Below are 18355 nucleotides of genomic sequence, written 5' to 3'. Positions count from 1 at the left end.
CCCCCCCCCCCCATTTCTGGCTTGTTTCACTAAAGAAAGGATTATAATGAATGAATGAATTCCAAACAATGCAATTCCAAAAAGAAAAGAGACACCGTATAGATAATGCACAGTCACTTGCCAGGAATTTTATCTAAACTGCTGAGCTGTAACGCTAAAGGAATTGTCAGAAAAAACCTGCGCTGCATTTCACAAACAACACACAGTTAAACTTCTTTTATTCTTAGAGTTGCCTATGTGTTCCTTTTTTTGGATTTTAGCAAAATAAACATTTTTAAAATAATCCAAGCAGGCATTTTATTGCATGTGATAACATTAACGGATTTCAGATTTCTTTAGTGCTCTTGCTTTATCCTCTCCTTCCGCACTGTTATTGCTAAAAACTGGCAGTTAAATTCAATTGATTCAAAATATTCTGGATCCATATGGCCTCAAACCCTGGAGCTGAAGTTCTGATATTGCCTCACTGCTGTTTTCTAGCATTTGCCTCTACTCCAGTCCCCAGATGGTGGAAGTAACATTTAAACCTCCTTTCCTCTGCCTTGTACAATAGACCTTGGCACCATTTCAACTGTTTACTCCGGTAATTAACAGCACTGATACCACAACAATTACAACTCCTACAATCTTAACACAATAATGCTATGAATTAGTGAGAGCTAATGGCTGGAAGGTATAGTGGTTCCAGACTGCGAGATCTGTGCATTTTTAGAATAAAATAAAAGGTACAAACAGCACGCTTGCGGTAGACAATGATTACCTAGTAATTAGTTTACACAAAGCTTCCTATTTAATGGCAAAACGCTGTAATTAACGCGTGACAGAAAATCAAAGGGTACTTTGTAAGCATATGAAAAATTAACACTGCAGGCCTATAGCTTTATGTACTGATTAGAAGCATATTAAATCAATAGGACATACACACCAACAGCTTGCATATCTGATTATTCCAGGTCTTAGGAATGGATATCACGGCTTTAATTTAACCAAGGAATACGATTATCATGCTTTAGTTTACTTAGGATTTAACAATCACCTGAAACATCACTAAGGCAGCTACACAGATATATTAATAAATTGAGTTAGAGCACTACTGACTGTTTGCAGATACAGTGACTATTTCAACTATTTAGATAAATGTTCACAGAGCACTGCCCATACTAGGAGACAACCTGCAACTGTACTGCTTTACTGGCAATCAAGTTCTTCTTTAAGTCTTTGAGTTCTTTCTCTTTTCCTATTAAATATCACATTGGATATAAGAAATTTTGAAAGCCTGTCAAAATTCTGTAAATGGATCTTCTGCGTATCTGCCAGAGTTTCTGGCCCTCTTCAGGCTGAAAAAATTAGCACACCTGCAATTGCATGTGTACAATAAATAACAGCAGCAGTGAAGACTACTTGCTTAAGAACCCCCTCAGCAGACTTTAGGTGTTACACCAAGAGCAATTCAATTGCTTGCACTTCATCCCAGTTCCACCAATATTTGTGTAGCCTTGCCCCAGAACAAAGTTGGCAGTATTATAAAAGGTGACCAGAACAGCGAAAAAACCATGTTTCTACACTTCTTTGACAGGACTATGGATGATTTTATTTTATCTGTTTGTAAGCATGCTCTCTACTCTGAATTCCTGCTTCAGTAAAGCAACAGGATATGGTACTTAAGCTTCAGGTTTCTTATAGTGAATGCAACTCATTCAACCAGTTAAAAACCTCCTCACCACTATTCTTGATTTTCAGGCAATCACAAAGTTCCTCTAATTACTTATTGCAAGGCTTTTGAATATTGACCCAAAACACTTAAATATAACGGAACAGCCAGCATTTCATAGCACTTTATCTTGGCCTTTGAAATTGCAATTTTCCAAAAGCAATCAATGCACAATCCTGAAACCAGCATCTGAATATTGCTTCATGCAACTCAGACTGAAAGGTGGGTTTTCTGGATTTATCACCTTTTGAAAAGATTTTGATTTCCTATTACACATTTTAGTGAATTAACCAAGATACGGTCTATAAAGAAAAGAAACCATGACAAAATACTGCAACACAAATGGAGATCACGAGATTAAAACTCTCTAACATTTAAAACAGTAGGCTGCCCAAGCAGATTAAATAGCTTTTTTTCTTCTACAACAGATATTTAATGAAGAGTTTTGAAACGGCTGTGTAGCCACGGCCAATTATAATAGCTTATTCAAGAGAATATTTGTTGCTTCTTTTTCTGTGTCTTGTTCTATTCTCGTATTTTGGCTCTTTTCCTCTTTATCCCCATATACCCCTCCTTTTGTTTTCAGCCTGATCTTCTTATCTTAGCCTTGCTGCTATGTAAACTTGCCACATGTTGCTGGTCCTGGTGGTTAATTAAGAGTTGCAGTGTAATAAAAGTTAATTCTGAAATTAATTTGACTATTAATCTAACCTCATGATTTAGCTACTATTTACACATGTATAGTTACACATCACGGTGGGATCTCTGCACAGTCCTGTATTATTTTATGTGAGGGCTGCTAGAAGAACAAAAAAAGGCAACGCTAACAGGAAGGCAACATTATCCTCCCTCTAACAGGCAAGAGGACTGCGAGTGTTGTGAGGTTGAGGAGGCAGTTTGAGGAGTCAAAGAGCAGGAGGCACTGCAGACTTTGACAGCCTTGTGTCTGTTCCAAAACAAACAAAATACTGCAAATAACAAACGTGGTAGACTGCTTCTCCGCTGTTCTTTACTGCTTGAATTCCGAGTGAGCATCTGGGCATCTTTCCTCAGGCCCACATAAAGCAGGGCTGTATAAGGTCTGCTTAGCCACGCATCTTACCTCTGACCACAGCCACAAGTAGATGCTCAGGTAACAATATGAAAACAAATGTCTTTACAAATGGCCTCAAACCGCCAAATGAGCATTTATGGTGGCAGCAGTTCTCTTGATATTGAATATCATTAGAATCTGGGCCTCAGGATGAAATTTTTTATAAACTGGCAGACTTAAGCAGTGCACAGTAGGATGAAGGCCTTGCAGAGACATTCAGCATAGTTTGTAAATTCTATCCCTTACGAGTTGCGAAATAATTGTTCAGATAACTCAGATGCTGCATTAAGTTAACAAGGTAAAATACATCAATAATCTTGTCCTGCATTTTTGTTTGCCCAATGCTATTTTTGAAATGAGGAACCTAAAATCAGTCTCATTTTTAGATGGAATAGATTTTTACACAATTCAAACTCAAAAACTACATTATTTTTAATCTCTTGTCTACTACATACCAATGAGGAAAATCTGGGTATCATGTCTTAAACTGCTATGCAAATGATGCTATTTGTAAGTATTAACATAATTTAGTGCTTACAGTCATATTCTCATTTCTAATAATTCTACCAGAATGGAGTCTTTTCACTGTACTCTTAGCCTGCAGGATAGTCTTTCATCAAGAAGCTGAATTTTTTAATAACCTGCCAGCATACGTTTTGTATGTGGCAGCCTATGCCGATGACACAATGTCTTCATTATCGAAAGAAACAGGTCTACAGACTGTAATAGGACATTAAAGCATGCCTGTGCTCATAAACTAATGCTTTGATGTTTAAATGTGTATCATTACAATGGTATTCCTTAACAAAGGATGATTTTAATCCTCTGCTCTCAATGGTAATACTCAGTGGAAACTGCAATTCATTATATATAAAAAAGGTCTCCCGTTTTACAAAAAGGGGCTAAACTCAGAAGGCAGAAAAATTTGAACACACATATTCAAACAAGACGTTCGAAATAGCAGCAAGTTTCACTGTGCCAAAGCTCACTTTAATATTGGTCTGGATTTATGGAAGCTTTCCTGCTGACTCTAGGAAATTAGATCAAATGCATCATTCCATATATATTTTCCAACTTCCAATAAACGATTGTGTTTAAGGGCTTCTAAGGGATTGGTTCCTGGCTACATCAAAGCCTAACCTAAACACAGTATGAAAGGGAAAACAGAGAAAGCTAGTTATCACTATGTCCCTTCATTCAGAGTCACTTAGCCATGGAATAATTAAAAAGGCACAGAAACAGGAACACTAACGCTAGGTAATAACACCTGTATAGGGAATTTATACCAGCAAAAAACTAGACCTGGTGAAACTGCATTTTATCATGTCTTCTGCCCCCAGCTCTGACGGTGGGAGCAGGATCTAGGTATGTTCTGCTAGCTTCATGTCCCAGAAAGTTCAGTGGCCAGACACTGCTCCCACTAGGGCAGCTCTCCAATGATCTGCTTCGTACTGACTGACTTGTACACAGGGATCCTCAGCAGACTGATGAAATCAGTGCTTCAGTTTTATATGATAAGCTCCATTTCATAACGTGGAATTATTTTGTAGTTGTCAAATGCAACAGAACTGTAATCAGCCCAATTCAAAATTTTAATATACAATATAATTCAAAGAAAAATTCCAAAACAGTTTTGATTGAATTAAGAAAAAATCAAGAGAGCTATAATGAGTAGTTTATGTAAATTAAACAATTCTTTCTGGATACATTCCTTCTGGCTTTAAAACCATTACATTAGGAATGAATATGGCGCCATATACAGAAATATTAAATGCTTATTGAAATTAACACATTTAAACACCAATGAATATTTAAAGAACAAATAGTTCTCCAAATACCAGAACTAATGAACTCCAGTTTCAGATGGATTTTTCTGCAGTTGAGATGTATCCTCTTACAATCTCTCTCAAGCATATGGATTCTTATGAATCCACTAGTGCAAGAGTTCATGCTATATTGTTTTCCTCAGTTAAATATTTATAGGATCTCTCTCTGTCCTTACCTAAACACCCACTGTAATGAAACATGCAGGAGTCTAATGATCTCTGATACTTCAAGTGTTCTGTCTTATACAGATGAAAATCCCTAACAGGTTTAAAAGTTATTAGTGAGGAAAAATATACAGAAAAAATAATCCTTAGGAAGCCAGCTTAAAAAGTAAATAGTTTGTATGTGGTTACAAATTGATTAGTGTTGTTCACTATATCAGTCCAACAGTTTTGTTCCAGTAATTCCAATGTTTCTATGTAGCTGTAACACTCTACCACTGATAGACTCGTTTCTACGTGCCCTCTCTTTGGATAAAAAACACTACATAAAATTTGCATATGAATTAAGCGTTCTGTGCCCAACTTATTCCACAGCTGGATATCAGACATTTACTTACATTTTGGGATATATAATTATTATTTTTTTATTTGAATTACTGTTGCCTACTACTTTGTACAAGCTGCTCTGGACTCTGTCACATCAACGTTTATCTATGTCTTCAAACAAACGCTTAGAGAAAAGACTTGCTGTGAGGAACAACCCCAGCAGACCAGGAAGGAGCCAGGCCAGCAGACAAGATACCCTGCTCCTTTATTACTTACATGTGCCCACTTCTTACTCCATATCTCAGGGCTGTGTTTCTGACGTTCCTTCTGAACCCAGTGGTAGCATTTCAAATGCAGGATAATATCACAGTAGGCGGTGCCATTTCCTCCAGATTCATCATTCACTTTAAACAACCAGCGCCGCACTTCCATGTTGTCAATGATCAGCTGACTGAGAATACTAATCATCTGTGGAGCAAGGACACAAAGATATTTTGTACTAGGACAATATCAAATTATTCCTCGATTTAGACTCCCCTTTCTCAAATGTTTGGACTTGAAACCTAACTATGGTTTCTCTTTCTTAGAGATGCTCCTCTTTTTACAGTTATCTCAGACACTTAGTGAAAGCAACCCTGAACATTTTTTGATGAAGAATTTATGGTCTTCATCCGGTACTTGAGTCCGCTTGGGCAGACTACCAACCAGCAACATTCTGTTTTCTGCAAAAAAGAAAACAGAATCTTGTTTGTCCAGGGTTTTTTTTTTTGTCACATCAGAATCTTAGGTTTTGGATAATCGGTACAGCTAAATAAATGGTTTTGACAGGGAATATCGTGGGATGGACTACCCTATTTGCAAAATCTGAGAAACAATTGTGCCAGATTCTAACACCAGCCAAACATCTGTGGAATTTTCCTACTGGAGAGTACATTATATGGTTATAAATATATGAAGGAGCTACCAGGCAGGCTTTATAAAAATGCTAATTATTTATTTGTATATGTACACAGATTTAAATGGGCTTCAAATGCCTTTTGCCCAGCTGGCGTAGGATGCAATTAGCTTAGTAGAAACTGCAGATGCCTTTGAACCCAGTAACAGTATTATCAAATCTTTTTGCATTAGCTAGAAGGTATTTTTACATAACAATTTTGGGGAGGTTTTTTTTTATTATTATTTTTTCCACTGACCTCAAATACAATTACATGTGTGTTTCAGCTGCTATTATTTGTGGCTTTTGAGAATCCCATAAATGTGTTTTTCTTGATGACTCCCCTACAGTAATGAAAAGGATCAATAATACTGTAAGGACTGTAGCAATCATAAAGAATTATGTGCTATCTTTAAGTGAAAATTGAATTGTGCTTTAACATAGTGTCACCTTGCTTTGATTATTTAACCTAAAATGTCAATATTTCATACACGCAAACAGCAGAAGTAGAACTTCCATAACACTGTAGTATGAATCAAAAGTATTAGATTCACGTAAGTTAGTTATTTAACAATAAATCAAACAGTGGTTTTACAGATCATTGATCATGTATTTATTTCATCTGCTATAGAAGTTGCAACGTATTCGTGTAGCTTAGGTTGTTTTCAGTGTTAAAGATGATTAATAAAAAGAAAAGCAACGTGAAAAATCTAAGAAAAAATACCTGTGAACAATGGCACTGATTACCTCCATAAAAATATGATAAAAATCAGTACAGATTGTATTTAGACATACAATAACATATTGCAAACTCAGCCTTTAGAATGAAATACTGAGGCACAGAATGCAAAATAAATGTCAGCTGAGTACGCTATAGAAAAGTCATGTGCCTTGTAATTTTAGTTTAGTAATATTTTGTCTTGTCATGCTGACAAGATCATCAAATTTAGCAATGACAAGCCAGAGACAAGGTAAAACTTCAGCTGTAGATATGCTCAGTGAACCTCAAATTGAATGGCTGGCTTCCTAAGTGGAAGAAGTTTCCCCTTCATCAAATACTTTGCTTCCCAGAAATTCCTGTTCTATTTTCAGTCACTGGTAAAAGTCCTATTAATTTCATTAAGGCCATGACTTCATCCATGGAGCAGCAACACAAGCTGCTTGAAGTAACTGATCCAAAAGGGCTTATATATTCTCAAAATCGAATGCGAAGAGTATGAGAACAATTGTATTGCTTCCTGACTGGGACACGAATTGCATTTAATTGGTGGGATTCAGCCAAAAAAGAGCCCAACCTCATCCACAATTTAATCAAACCTAGTTAGGGTCTAATCAATACAGCCATTGCAATTGTACAAAGTTTGCATCCTATCAAGTGAAAACAGGCCCCTGCATGTTGACACATCCCAGAGCACATCCTGCTTACCTGCTCATTGTTGTAGATGTCAGATTCTCCGGGAGGGGTTGGCACACAAGCACTGGCAAAAATTCGTTTACTTCCAGACTTGGTACTATAGAGATGAGCCACTTCTGGCACTGAGCCTAATATAGGCACATTTAACATGTCAGCCACTGCTAAATCATCTTTGTGGGGAACCCCTCCAATAATGTAGGCATCTCTGCTCTGGATAAGGATTTTTATTCTTTTGATTGTCTTGGGACTGTACTTCAGCTGAGTGGCTAGGCACATGTGATGCTTCTGTATAAAGATAACATTATTCTTGTTAAAAGGTGTTCTTTTCTATTCCATGAACCTAATTTATAATGTTGCACACAATAAATACATTATTAATAGCAGGCTGGGTTATGACCTATCCTGTAGCTTAGCAGTTTAAATTGATAAAAGCTGTTGGGGTGAGGCTCCATAATCGTGCACATCTTTAGTGTGTTGGAAATGGGCTCACTGGGAATAGAACTAATTACTACACATCTGTATTTATTTGATCCATACGGAATTATCCTTCTGTCAGTCGGCAGAGAGGCTGGTGGCCTTTGGATAATAGTGATTCATCTCAGCAACACTTCTGGCATGGTTTAACTCTAAAGCACCTAAAAATCAATACAAAAATGAAGAAAAACCCCTATAGCAGAGAATGTATTTCACCATACAGTTCAGCAGTATTTTAAGCGATTCTCTGAGAATAAAACACTTTGATTTACAAAAGCTTTCACTGATCACATTAAATTACTGGGGATATACATTCCCATTATACAGTAGTTGTGATAGCTACTGTAAATGCAACTGCAGAGTACTCAAGGTAAGAGATTTTTTTTTTTTCAGTATAAGATTTTCAACTTTTTGTAAGGAATTTTTCATTTCTTCTAAAAAAGAAAATCTCTATTGCTGAACAAGTTGCCTGTGACAGCCTTAAATTTAATCTAAGAATGTCAGTCGTGGCAGGTGAAACCTCACAAGTATTTGCTGTGTGTTGCTTGCAGACAACCCAATTATCTTTACAAAGGTATAGAGGTGCACTGAGGTTGAGATGGATGGGACAGTACAATAGAGGTCCGTTGCAAAAGATTGCCATAAACAAGGAAAACTTCTTTACATTGAGATTTTATCTAATTGAGGCCCAAGTATTCCTTTCCAGGGTAGCCTAAATACTAGATTTTCTTAGGGATATGCAGAACTGAGAAACTCGGCCTATTTTCCTTCAAAGTTCTGGATGCTCCTTCACATGCACTGAAGCATAAATCCTAATTCCAACTCCTTGGATGGGGATGATGGGGGAGCCCCCAGAAACAGACAAAAGGAATCCCTTTTGTCACTTGCTTAGTGCTTTCTTGTACCAAACACATCGCTCCCCAAAGTGCTCAACTCTCTCTAAAGGAGCCAGACGTACTGCAAGGAGAAGGGGGATACGTCTCTAGGTCTGAGAAATGAGACAATTTTCAGACTTCTAGTAGGAAAAAGGAAGTCACACAAGTATAAGGGCAAAGAGAACAACAAACACATTTTCCTGGAGTTTTTTTTTTCTTTTTTCCTTCTGTCAGTTTTAAAACAGAGACTCTTAATGTTCTGATTCGGTTGTTTCTTTTCTCTTGAGCACTGGTACAAAAGCACGGAGATGGCCCGTTCTGTTGGTCTCGTGGCAGAGTTCTGCCATGTTGAGAACAGGATCAATTTCCAGCCCCGGTCACTTGCTCCCTGGGGCCATGGGGACAAGATTTGTTTCGTGTCTCTCAATAATAGATTTTACAGTTAATTAAGGAGTGCAAGAAACAGGCTGTAAAAGCTAGTTCATTCCTGCTTTGAGAGCAGTATGGCTGCCATGATATATGGTAGTGTGAGCAAAAGCAGGTAAAAGCAGGAGGACTGAGGAATCCCCAGAATTCCAGCACAACACAGTGGAATAATAGTTGACGGATTAACCAAAATGTAGTTCTTGTTTCCCAAGCCTGTTGATTTTTTTTTTTAAACTTCTCAAGATCAGAGAAGCTGAACTTGGCATCAACTTCACCACAATGAGCAAGGCTGCCACTACCCCACCTGGAATTTGCTGCTAGTTGAGGATCAGCAGAGTGTAACACGTTGCAGATGGCTCCACAGAGTCACACAAGATCATTCTCATAACTAGTGACTAAAGGACACAGGTATGTGGACACCTCTTCCTCGCAGTCTCTCTGTCTCCCCTCTGCAGACACCAAATAGTGGCGCAGGGCTCTCTGTGTCTGGTTTTCTTTTCCATAGATTTTCCTTCCATCCCATTCCACCAACGCAACTAGCAAGCTGGTTACGGTTGACCTGTGCTTCTGGAATTGCTCAGAGTAGCCTGCTGAGGTGGCCTTCAAGACAGACGTTCATACTTCAGGAGTAATTTCAGACACACTGGTACAACTAAAGGTTTTATAGAGTAATCCAGAAGGATGCCCCAAAAGAACCTGCAAGATTCTAACCCTTACACAGACAGAATGACAGCTAAATTCATGGTCACTGAGGCCAACGGGTGACTAGATTCAGTTACGAGTACAGATTCTTCCCTACGTAAAAAAGATATTGCAATTTCCCATTCGTATTGATGGCACTAGCATACTTCTCAGCATTCTGTAACTGGGTCGGGGGCACAGTCCATATACACGAAAGAACCATGCAGCCCTTGCAACTAAAATTATCCCCTATATCAAAGCACATAAACATTTCCCAGTAAAACATAGCAGCATAATCAGTTTTCACAGGGTTGTTTGCTCCTCACCTGGAAAAGAAGCTTTGTTTGGAAAATTTTAGCAGAAATATTCCAAGAGTGAAGGCTATACAAAAGAGATGCATGCCTGAAAATGATCTGCTTTTACAAGTGCTTCAATCAAATCACCATGATGAAAATCAGTCATGAAACCCATTTTTCATTCCTGGTCAGCATGTCCATGTTAAGCAGCACCTCATTTGTCCATAATATGATGAGTTTTAGATGATATTTTAGTATGTTTTATGTACGTGGCTCTTTAAAGCTTCCAACATTTGGTAGCTAGTACTGGAGAAATAGCCCAGTACCTGGGGAGGGTGGGAGTTGGGGGGAGCTAGAATTGTCAAAATGCAATTGAAAAATAATAAAATATATCGCCGGTATTTTTCAAGGATTTACCATCCAAATAACTTTACAAGGTGAAGGGTCAAATTATGGCACAGCACAGACACGTGTGATTCTTACAGATTACACCAGTATTCAGATGAAAGACCAACACTAAAGAAAAGAGCTCCTAAAAACATGAATATCATCTTGATTCTCCAACTTCAGAGAAATCAAAATACGTTCATATCTACAGAATTCACTTTAACTGTTGAAAAACTAGCAGGCAGCTCTGACTCAGTGATCCCTTGTTATACAGCAAAAGCACTAAGCACTTTTTTCCATGGGTGGTTTCAGACTATTTCAACAGAAATGGATTCATACACACAAGTGCTTTGCTGAACAGTATGCTGCTATGGAACTACATGTGAAAACCAACACATTTAGTAATTATAAAAAGCTTATTTAAGTTCTGAACACATCAATTTTCATCAAAATAGGGTATAACCAATACTTGTTCAACTAAATAACTAGAAGAGGGTTATTCATATATATTGAAAACAAAAACAGGGATTCAAGCATAGACACTAGAGATATAAATGTATCACAAAATTTTACACAAATCAAATCTTAGCTAAGATACTGTGAACTCAATATTTACAATATTTAATTTTTCTCCACTGTAAAGGAGCTTCACTGCATTGCAGTATTATCAGAAGCACTGTATGTAGCACACAATAGTTAAGGTCCCTTTTTAGATGGTGTCCCAGCATGTGGATTTAAAAATGACTTGGCAGGTTCAGAAATCATGTTTCTATATTATCTAACCTAAACAGTTTTAAGTTCTATTCTTTAAAAAGTTTTAAGCTGGATTAATTGCAAGAAACACTACCAACACATGGATGATTGGATGCCGGGCTACCCAGAGATAAAGTCTGAGTAATAAGAATGGTTTATTGCTGTGATTTGCTTACAGATATAAATCTATCAAGTTCACAGTCCCAAGCATATAGTAAGAATGAACAGTGGTCTACAAACAGCCAATATAGGACAATCTCAACTAAGTCTATAAAGCTAAACCAGGATATTTATTTCCAATGCTCTAACTAGTAGTCTAATCAGTAAAGCCCTTAAACTTGCAATAATATTTCACTGATGTGTACCAGAGCGTTACAAGTTATAAAATTTCCAATTTAATTTTACTGCATCCCTCAAGCTGTAGTAATTAGAAGACAAACTCACAGGGAAGCTGTTTATAGCTTCAGGGGTGAGAATTTTGAACCTGTCCTGCAGGTCACCCATGTCCTCAGGGTTCCCAGATCTAACAGCTGCCTGCAGACCCAGGAGTTTATTGTAATACTGCAGTAACTCCTCACTCAGATGAAGGGGGCAGATGTAGATGACGTCCACGTTGGCATCTAAAACAAAGGGGCACAATGTTCATTATTGGGAGAAAGGTAGACTCCATTCACAACAGCAATCTGATGATTCCTGAACATTTGCTAACAAACAGCTTCCCTAAAAAAAAAAGCACTGGAAATAAAACCAGGATCTTTAATTCCCCAATCTTAGTGGTTTAACTGCTTTTTCTGTGCTTCAGCATTTCTCTGAAGACAGGTCAGCAACCCAAAGAAATAGCTAGTTTTCAGAATTCAATCTGCAGAACATATTGGGGGCAGAATTTTGAAAGTCTTGCAGGGGGATTTATCTACGCGACTCACATTAACATCAATGGGAATTGTACACTGCTTTAAAAATATATCCCATTAAGTTCAGTAAATTATAAAACTGAGCTATTAAGTTTAGAAAGCTGATGAAATCGCAATTTCATACGCTGCCTGGATTTTGCATGGCCTGCTCCTATTCTTGTCCTGTCCAAATAAAAGCTCACGGTAGGATACCATTAATAACTATTGTTGAGCATGTGAGTGTGCAGATTAGCTAGTTAAATACCACTGCGTGAAAATCTGTTTTCTGCATGTAAAACAACTTGGTCTGAAAGACTGCACATACACAAACACTAAGAGATGAGAAAGTGAAAGTCTTTAATATAGGCCTTTTTGGAAAATTTTTACCACTGTGCTCTTCTAAAATATTAATAAATGAGTTAATGAACTAATTGCCTTGTAACGTTGATAGGGTATGCTGCCAAAAAGCACTCCTAGATTTTTATCCAGCTCCTGCTGAAATCAGTAGGAAGTCTTTCAGTGTCTTTACTAGGCACAGAAACAAGAGCCCTGAAAGTGCCAGGGACAACTGCTCTTACACGTGAATGAACTATTGGACTAAGGAAACCCTGAACCTATCGTTATAAAGGAATAAGATTTCCCACTCATTCACTTTTGTTTTGCCACACCGCTACAGGCAAACACCACACATTAAAAATGTAAGGCCAGAGTCTCAACTGAAGCATTAAAGCAGTACAGCATCCGACAGTCAGCCTTACATCTGAGTACTGGTAGAGCCTTTACCTAACACAGTTCATTGCCGTATAACTTTTAAAAATAGTTAAAAGAAGAGCTCACTAGAACTGTTAGTCAATATTCTTTTATGCATTTATTCAGACTGACAAAATCAGCCTGAAAATTTACCAGCCTGGGTACAAAAAAACCCTACTTCCCCATGTTGTCTATATGCTGAAAGTATTGCACTGACAAAAAATGACAAGCTCAAGTGCATTTGGTGAATAAAACGCTGCAACAGATTTTACTACTCTTAGCTCTGCCCTGTAAAGAGGCAAGTCTGCTTCGGACACAGTGGGGCTTCAAAGACAGCTTAGCTAATAGCAAGTCACATCAAGCAAGGAAATCCTCTGGTATAGTAAAGAAAAAGAAAACCAAGGTGGTAAATGTCAATGCTCTTCTGCCAGGCACAGGGAAGGCATCTGACCTAGTTAATATTTTAGTTAATAATCACCTAGTTTGCATCTTACTCATGGTCTACTTTACATTTTAGAGTGAAACCAATTTTCACATTCACAGATTTTCATAAGAAAGATTGCCTATATAATGTGTTGACTTTGTACCTTTAAGTTTCTAAGTATCATTTCAGAGACAAAATGAATTAATAAATAAATAAATAAAACTGTACTGTGGAAAAACAGTATTAGTGTCTAGATAATATATAAAGGCAATTACATTATTATTTTAGGCAACTGTAAATTTCTGCATCTAATATATTTTTGTTAGAAACTTACTAAATGGCATTTATAAAATAATAATGATACTGAAATATATATGAATCATGTAAAGTATGTCATTCCAGGAAGCCAATGAAGTTGGTCATTGACAAATAATATTCTTCATTGCTTTGCTTAAAAGAGGACTGTCATTCTAGGAAAAACTTTTTAATGCATGCCTCTTACCTCATTTGCTAATTAAAAAAAATTTGGTTTAAATAAGGCCTTGTTCCTTCCCAGCATATCTTTCTCTCTCTATGAGCTTGAATGAACACTGGCGGAATTAGCTACCTAATTTTGTAGAACACTAAGCACTTTTGCTCGTTTGTGGTGCTCAGCATGCCACAGGATGAGGCTGCTTTACATTATCACAGAGTCAGAAAAATCAGTATGATGTTCTTATGAATAACTTGGACAGGAGAAAATGGCGTAATTGCTTCTGAGTTTATATGCTCTCTATATTTAATATTAATACAAAAGGAAAGTCCTCACCCACCATTCTCTTTTACTCACAAGTACGGGCAAATAACAATCAAGATACAGGCAGCCGACAGCTCGTAACATACCCAGTATGTCACACAGTCTTCCCATCTGTAAATTCTGTTGAAGAGCAAAATCAGGAATGTGTTCACGAATGCACTGGGAATATCCTGGAAAACAAGTAAAGTCGACCCCCCCCAAAATATATTCAAAAAGCCCTGATACATATTTAAAAGAAATCAGACTTTTATATTAAAAAGCTGTAATATAAGTATTTCAAATCCTAAACAAGGTATTGCATAAGTTACATCATCTTTATGAATTTACTTTTACTAATGAACTGATGTAACATCATTTTTTTGTGTCATGAGATTTTAAATAAAGACCTAAACACTACAAACCTATAGAGCTTTATAATTTAGATGTGTGGCCACATCTGAGTATTTTGCTCATCTTCTGTGCATTTGGATTCTTTTTAAACTGAAAAAAAATGACACCATCATTAAGCAAGAATCCCGGTAGAGCAGTACATTTTGTCCTTCACACAGATAAAAGGCAACAAAAACACTTCATTAAGAAGATGTCTCAGTGATACCTGATCACTTTGTTGCAGAGGATGAATGAGTGGCAGCCTGTCTGAGCTAGGATAATCTATTTGGAGGTCAGACTTCCAACTGATTGCATACTTGCATTTGAAAAGACTGCTGCAAATGACATGACCACTGTGACTATAATCTCTAATCCCGTAATTTTTAAATTAAGTTAATTCTAAATGAATCAGTATGTATATACAAACACACACAACCACACGATGCGAGTTGTTATTGCGAGCTGTGATTAAATCAATATGGAAGTTCAGCCTAACACTCAGTACGTGGCATGAAATCTTAAGATCCATTAACAAGACCCTTACAATATTCCTATGTATCTGCACATGACCAATCATTTATGAAAAACTTAGTTTGACTAAAATTAGAATTTCACTGCTTTCCTTTTGGAAGATGATAACGGGATCTTTCATGTGAATCCACCTGTTTTTTACTGCAAGGACAATTATTAGAAGTAACAAACATTCTAAGGTGATGTGCCAATGCCATATTGCACACAGGAAAACAAAACAAATAGAGAAATGTAAATCACCGGATGCATTTGTAATAATTTCTTGTAAAATCAACATATTGTACTTAGCACAATGGTACTATGCACCTGCAGAATTACATCAATGTAAAAGATATCAAGGGTTTTGCCACTCTAAAATTAAGTTACGATAATCTGAAGAAGCTTGCTCTGATTATCTTAATTTCAGTCTCAAGGTTCTCCAAGATGGGGATCATTTTTAAATCACTAACAGTGTTGCTTAACGATTTCAAAACATTTAAATTTCAAGCGTAGAAAGTAGCTGATTTCCCTACATTAAACTGCCCTCATGAAAACAGCTTTATTTTGAAGATCTACAACTGGGCAGAAAAATAAGACGCAAATATTGCTTGGAAAATCAGAAATGATTTGAAGAGAATAATAAAGTAGCAATAGTACAAAAATAAAAATTTCTGCTTTTTTACGGTTCTGCAGATACACTACAGCATCATACCAACTACTACAAGACCTTTTCTACGATGGATTAATAAAACATTAATTCACAATATACTAGCTTCCACTGCTAAGACCCTATTAGATTTACTGAGAGGAATATTCATTTCTCGTGAATCATTCACCTTCCAACGGACATCATGAACCAAGTTAATCCTCACACCTGACACGTTTGGAATACTTTGCACTTGCATGGCTGGGTACCTGACAATGCTTATTAAAGGCAGAGGCTTAATGTTTCATTCCTTGCAGTTTAAACAAAATTCTGCCCAAATGAATTGCATATACTGTGCTCATATTCCCAATGTTCCAGTACAATCATAACCTGGGCCAATATTTCTGCTTTGTAATGTACTCGTAGTTTATGTGTCACTAACATTGAGCTTCTGCATTTGGTCTCAAGAGCACAAAACATTTCAAATAAATTTGCATTTGCCAGAAGCAAAAGCTCCTATTTTGATTCAAACAGCCACTACTTTCGTTGATCTATGCCTGTAATCTGATTAAGTTAAATTCCAAATCGTGTCTGAAAACAGTGATATTGACAAAAGCTGGCAATGGCAGAGCACTTGAGGATATGGCTGTTCATTTGCACGAGGCGTCAGAGCATCACAGCATCCGACTGACAGAGCGGGTCTACGAGAGGGTTGACCTTGCAAGGTGAGAACCAAGAATTTTGATTTCTCAGTTTAGTGGCACTGGAAGGACACTGAGGGACTTCCTCCCTTGCATGAGTTTTACGATAGTGTTTGTGCAACGACTTCAGTGGAATGCTCCCAATTTACACAGGGGTAAGTTATAGGGAGAGTTATAGAAGTGCTAAAATAACGGGTGTAGGAAATAATGGTAAAGGGCCTGCTTTCACCTCCCCTTTCAACCTCAACCATGACCTAATGCCCCTTAATTGTGATTTTCTTAATAAATTTTGCTTGTCTCAAAGTGTCTTCCCTCAGCAAAGAAACTACAACACTTTTCAAACTCACCTTTGAAAACAGAAGGAGCATCATGGAGGAGGGGGATAGTTTGAGTAACCACGGGGCGATGTCTGAAGGGGAAGGAGGAAAACAAGCTATCTGGGATTCAGCCACCGTGTGCTTCCAAGAGCTTGGGACAGGTCTAGTAAATAATACTTAACTTTTACTCACCTACTGTTCAGCTGAAACTGCTTTTAAAAAGGATTCATGGATCACATGAAAAAGCTTTGATGAATACACAGAGGGCTATACAAGGTGCCAAATTTTATTTATCGTAAATCTAACTGTTTGGGTAGAAAGACTGATCAATCATTTAAAAATAGTTGAAAGAGAAACAGTATTTGAATCCCAAATATTGCAGAACTGTATTCATCCATTAGAGTGTGGGAGTAAATCTGATTAGAAACTTCCAACTCATTTTTCATTACACTAGCTGACAAAAATGCTAAACAATCTTTAAACAAGGAAAATGATATCCTTTTTTTCAGCTGTACTAGAAACCATAAGTTTTGTTTTGGGGAAATAAATGGAAACATTTTTTCCTTACAGTAGTATAATTTAAGCCCTTCACTATTCCCTTTCCTGGATCATTTCTAGAAACTTGACATAAGTCTGAAAATGTTCTTGAAATGAAGACTGCTGAGAAATTCAGTTATGAGTCTATCTGCATTTATTAGAATTCTATTTGCACAAGAAGAAAAATTAGACTCGGGCTTGATGTAAATGCTGAAGTCAAGGAAATGTGAGTAGAGAGTTTGGGGCTGTGTTCTTGGCTTACAAGACAGAAGACAGAAACCACTAACGGCATATAGTCAAACAGCGTCTCTGGGTGCTTATCTGCTGTCCCAGCTTTTATAATTCAGACACATTCTTATGATTACCCAGACTCAGGCCTTAAAAAAAAACAAAAACCAAAAACCTGCTGATATCAGCTGTCATTCTGTATATTTACTCCTCCTAGACTGAAGGAAGTGTTACTTGTTTAAATTGCCTGGCTTCCCAGAAGTCTACCCAGACAGTCTTCTTAATTGCAACATTCCGAAAGGATAAAGAAAAGAAAGCAAAATTTTTCAGTATCATGGTTAAGGGTATTTAGCAGTTCTTTTTCAAAACAAAAAATGACAAGATAGGGCAGAACAAAAGCATAATTGGAAAACAGCACAACGAACAAACTATAAAACGTTGCTAGCTGGAAGTGTCCCAGTAATGGGCCCAAAATTTCACAAGTATTTAAAAAAATGTAGATGTGTCAATGAATTTAGGATAAACAAGCAAGAGTAACTTCTTCAAACAGCCTCTTCAAATCCCTCCCTTGGATGACGTCTTTTTTGCATGCCTTATTTGAACAGGTTCCCTAATTTTCTAAGAAAACATTTGCATTCAAATTCTCTTTACTGCTTGCTTTTTTCCTCATTAAGGAAGAAGTTCCACTTGAATACTGCAGCCTCCTACGCGCACATACACAAATTCCTGTATTTACAGCAGAATGCCGTATGAAGCATGTTACAGCATCACAGCCTGGGCTCCAGGTGAAGTGCTAAATGAAGTGCATTTTCCCTATAGCTTTAGAAT

The 18355-nt window shown here is 37.2% G+C and overlaps 1 protein-coding gene across 6 annotated transcripts in view; it reads right to left on the bottom strand.

The window, feature by feature from the left end:
• IQCH (IQ motif containing H) overlaps positions 1-18355 on the bottom strand; it is an 85031-nt gene that overhangs the window by 29234 nt on the left and 37442 nt on the right. For all 6 annotated transcript variants that reach the window (XM_080551487.1, XM_080551485.1, XM_080551486.1 and 3 more), the window contains 4 exons: positions 14306-14389; positions 11804-11979; positions 7480-7752; positions 5396-5587 (listed from right to left, as the gene is read on the bottom strand). In XM_080551487.1, the coding sequence (XP_080407613.1) occupies positions 5396-5587; positions 7480-7752; positions 11804-11979; positions 14306-14389 (725 nt within the window). The remainder of the gene's footprint in view (positions 1-5395; positions 5588-7479; positions 7753-11803; positions 11980-14305; positions 14390-18355) is intronic.

Source organism: Anser brachyrhynchus (assembly GCF_964034855.1).
Source record: "Anser brachyrhynchus genome assembly, chromosome: 11".
Taxonomy (NCBI): Eukaryota; Metazoa; Chordata; class Aves; order Anseriformes; family Anatidae; genus Anser; species Anser brachyrhynchus.
Note: the sequence above shows the minus strand (reverse complement) of the source record. Positions and strands in the feature narration are given on the sequence as shown.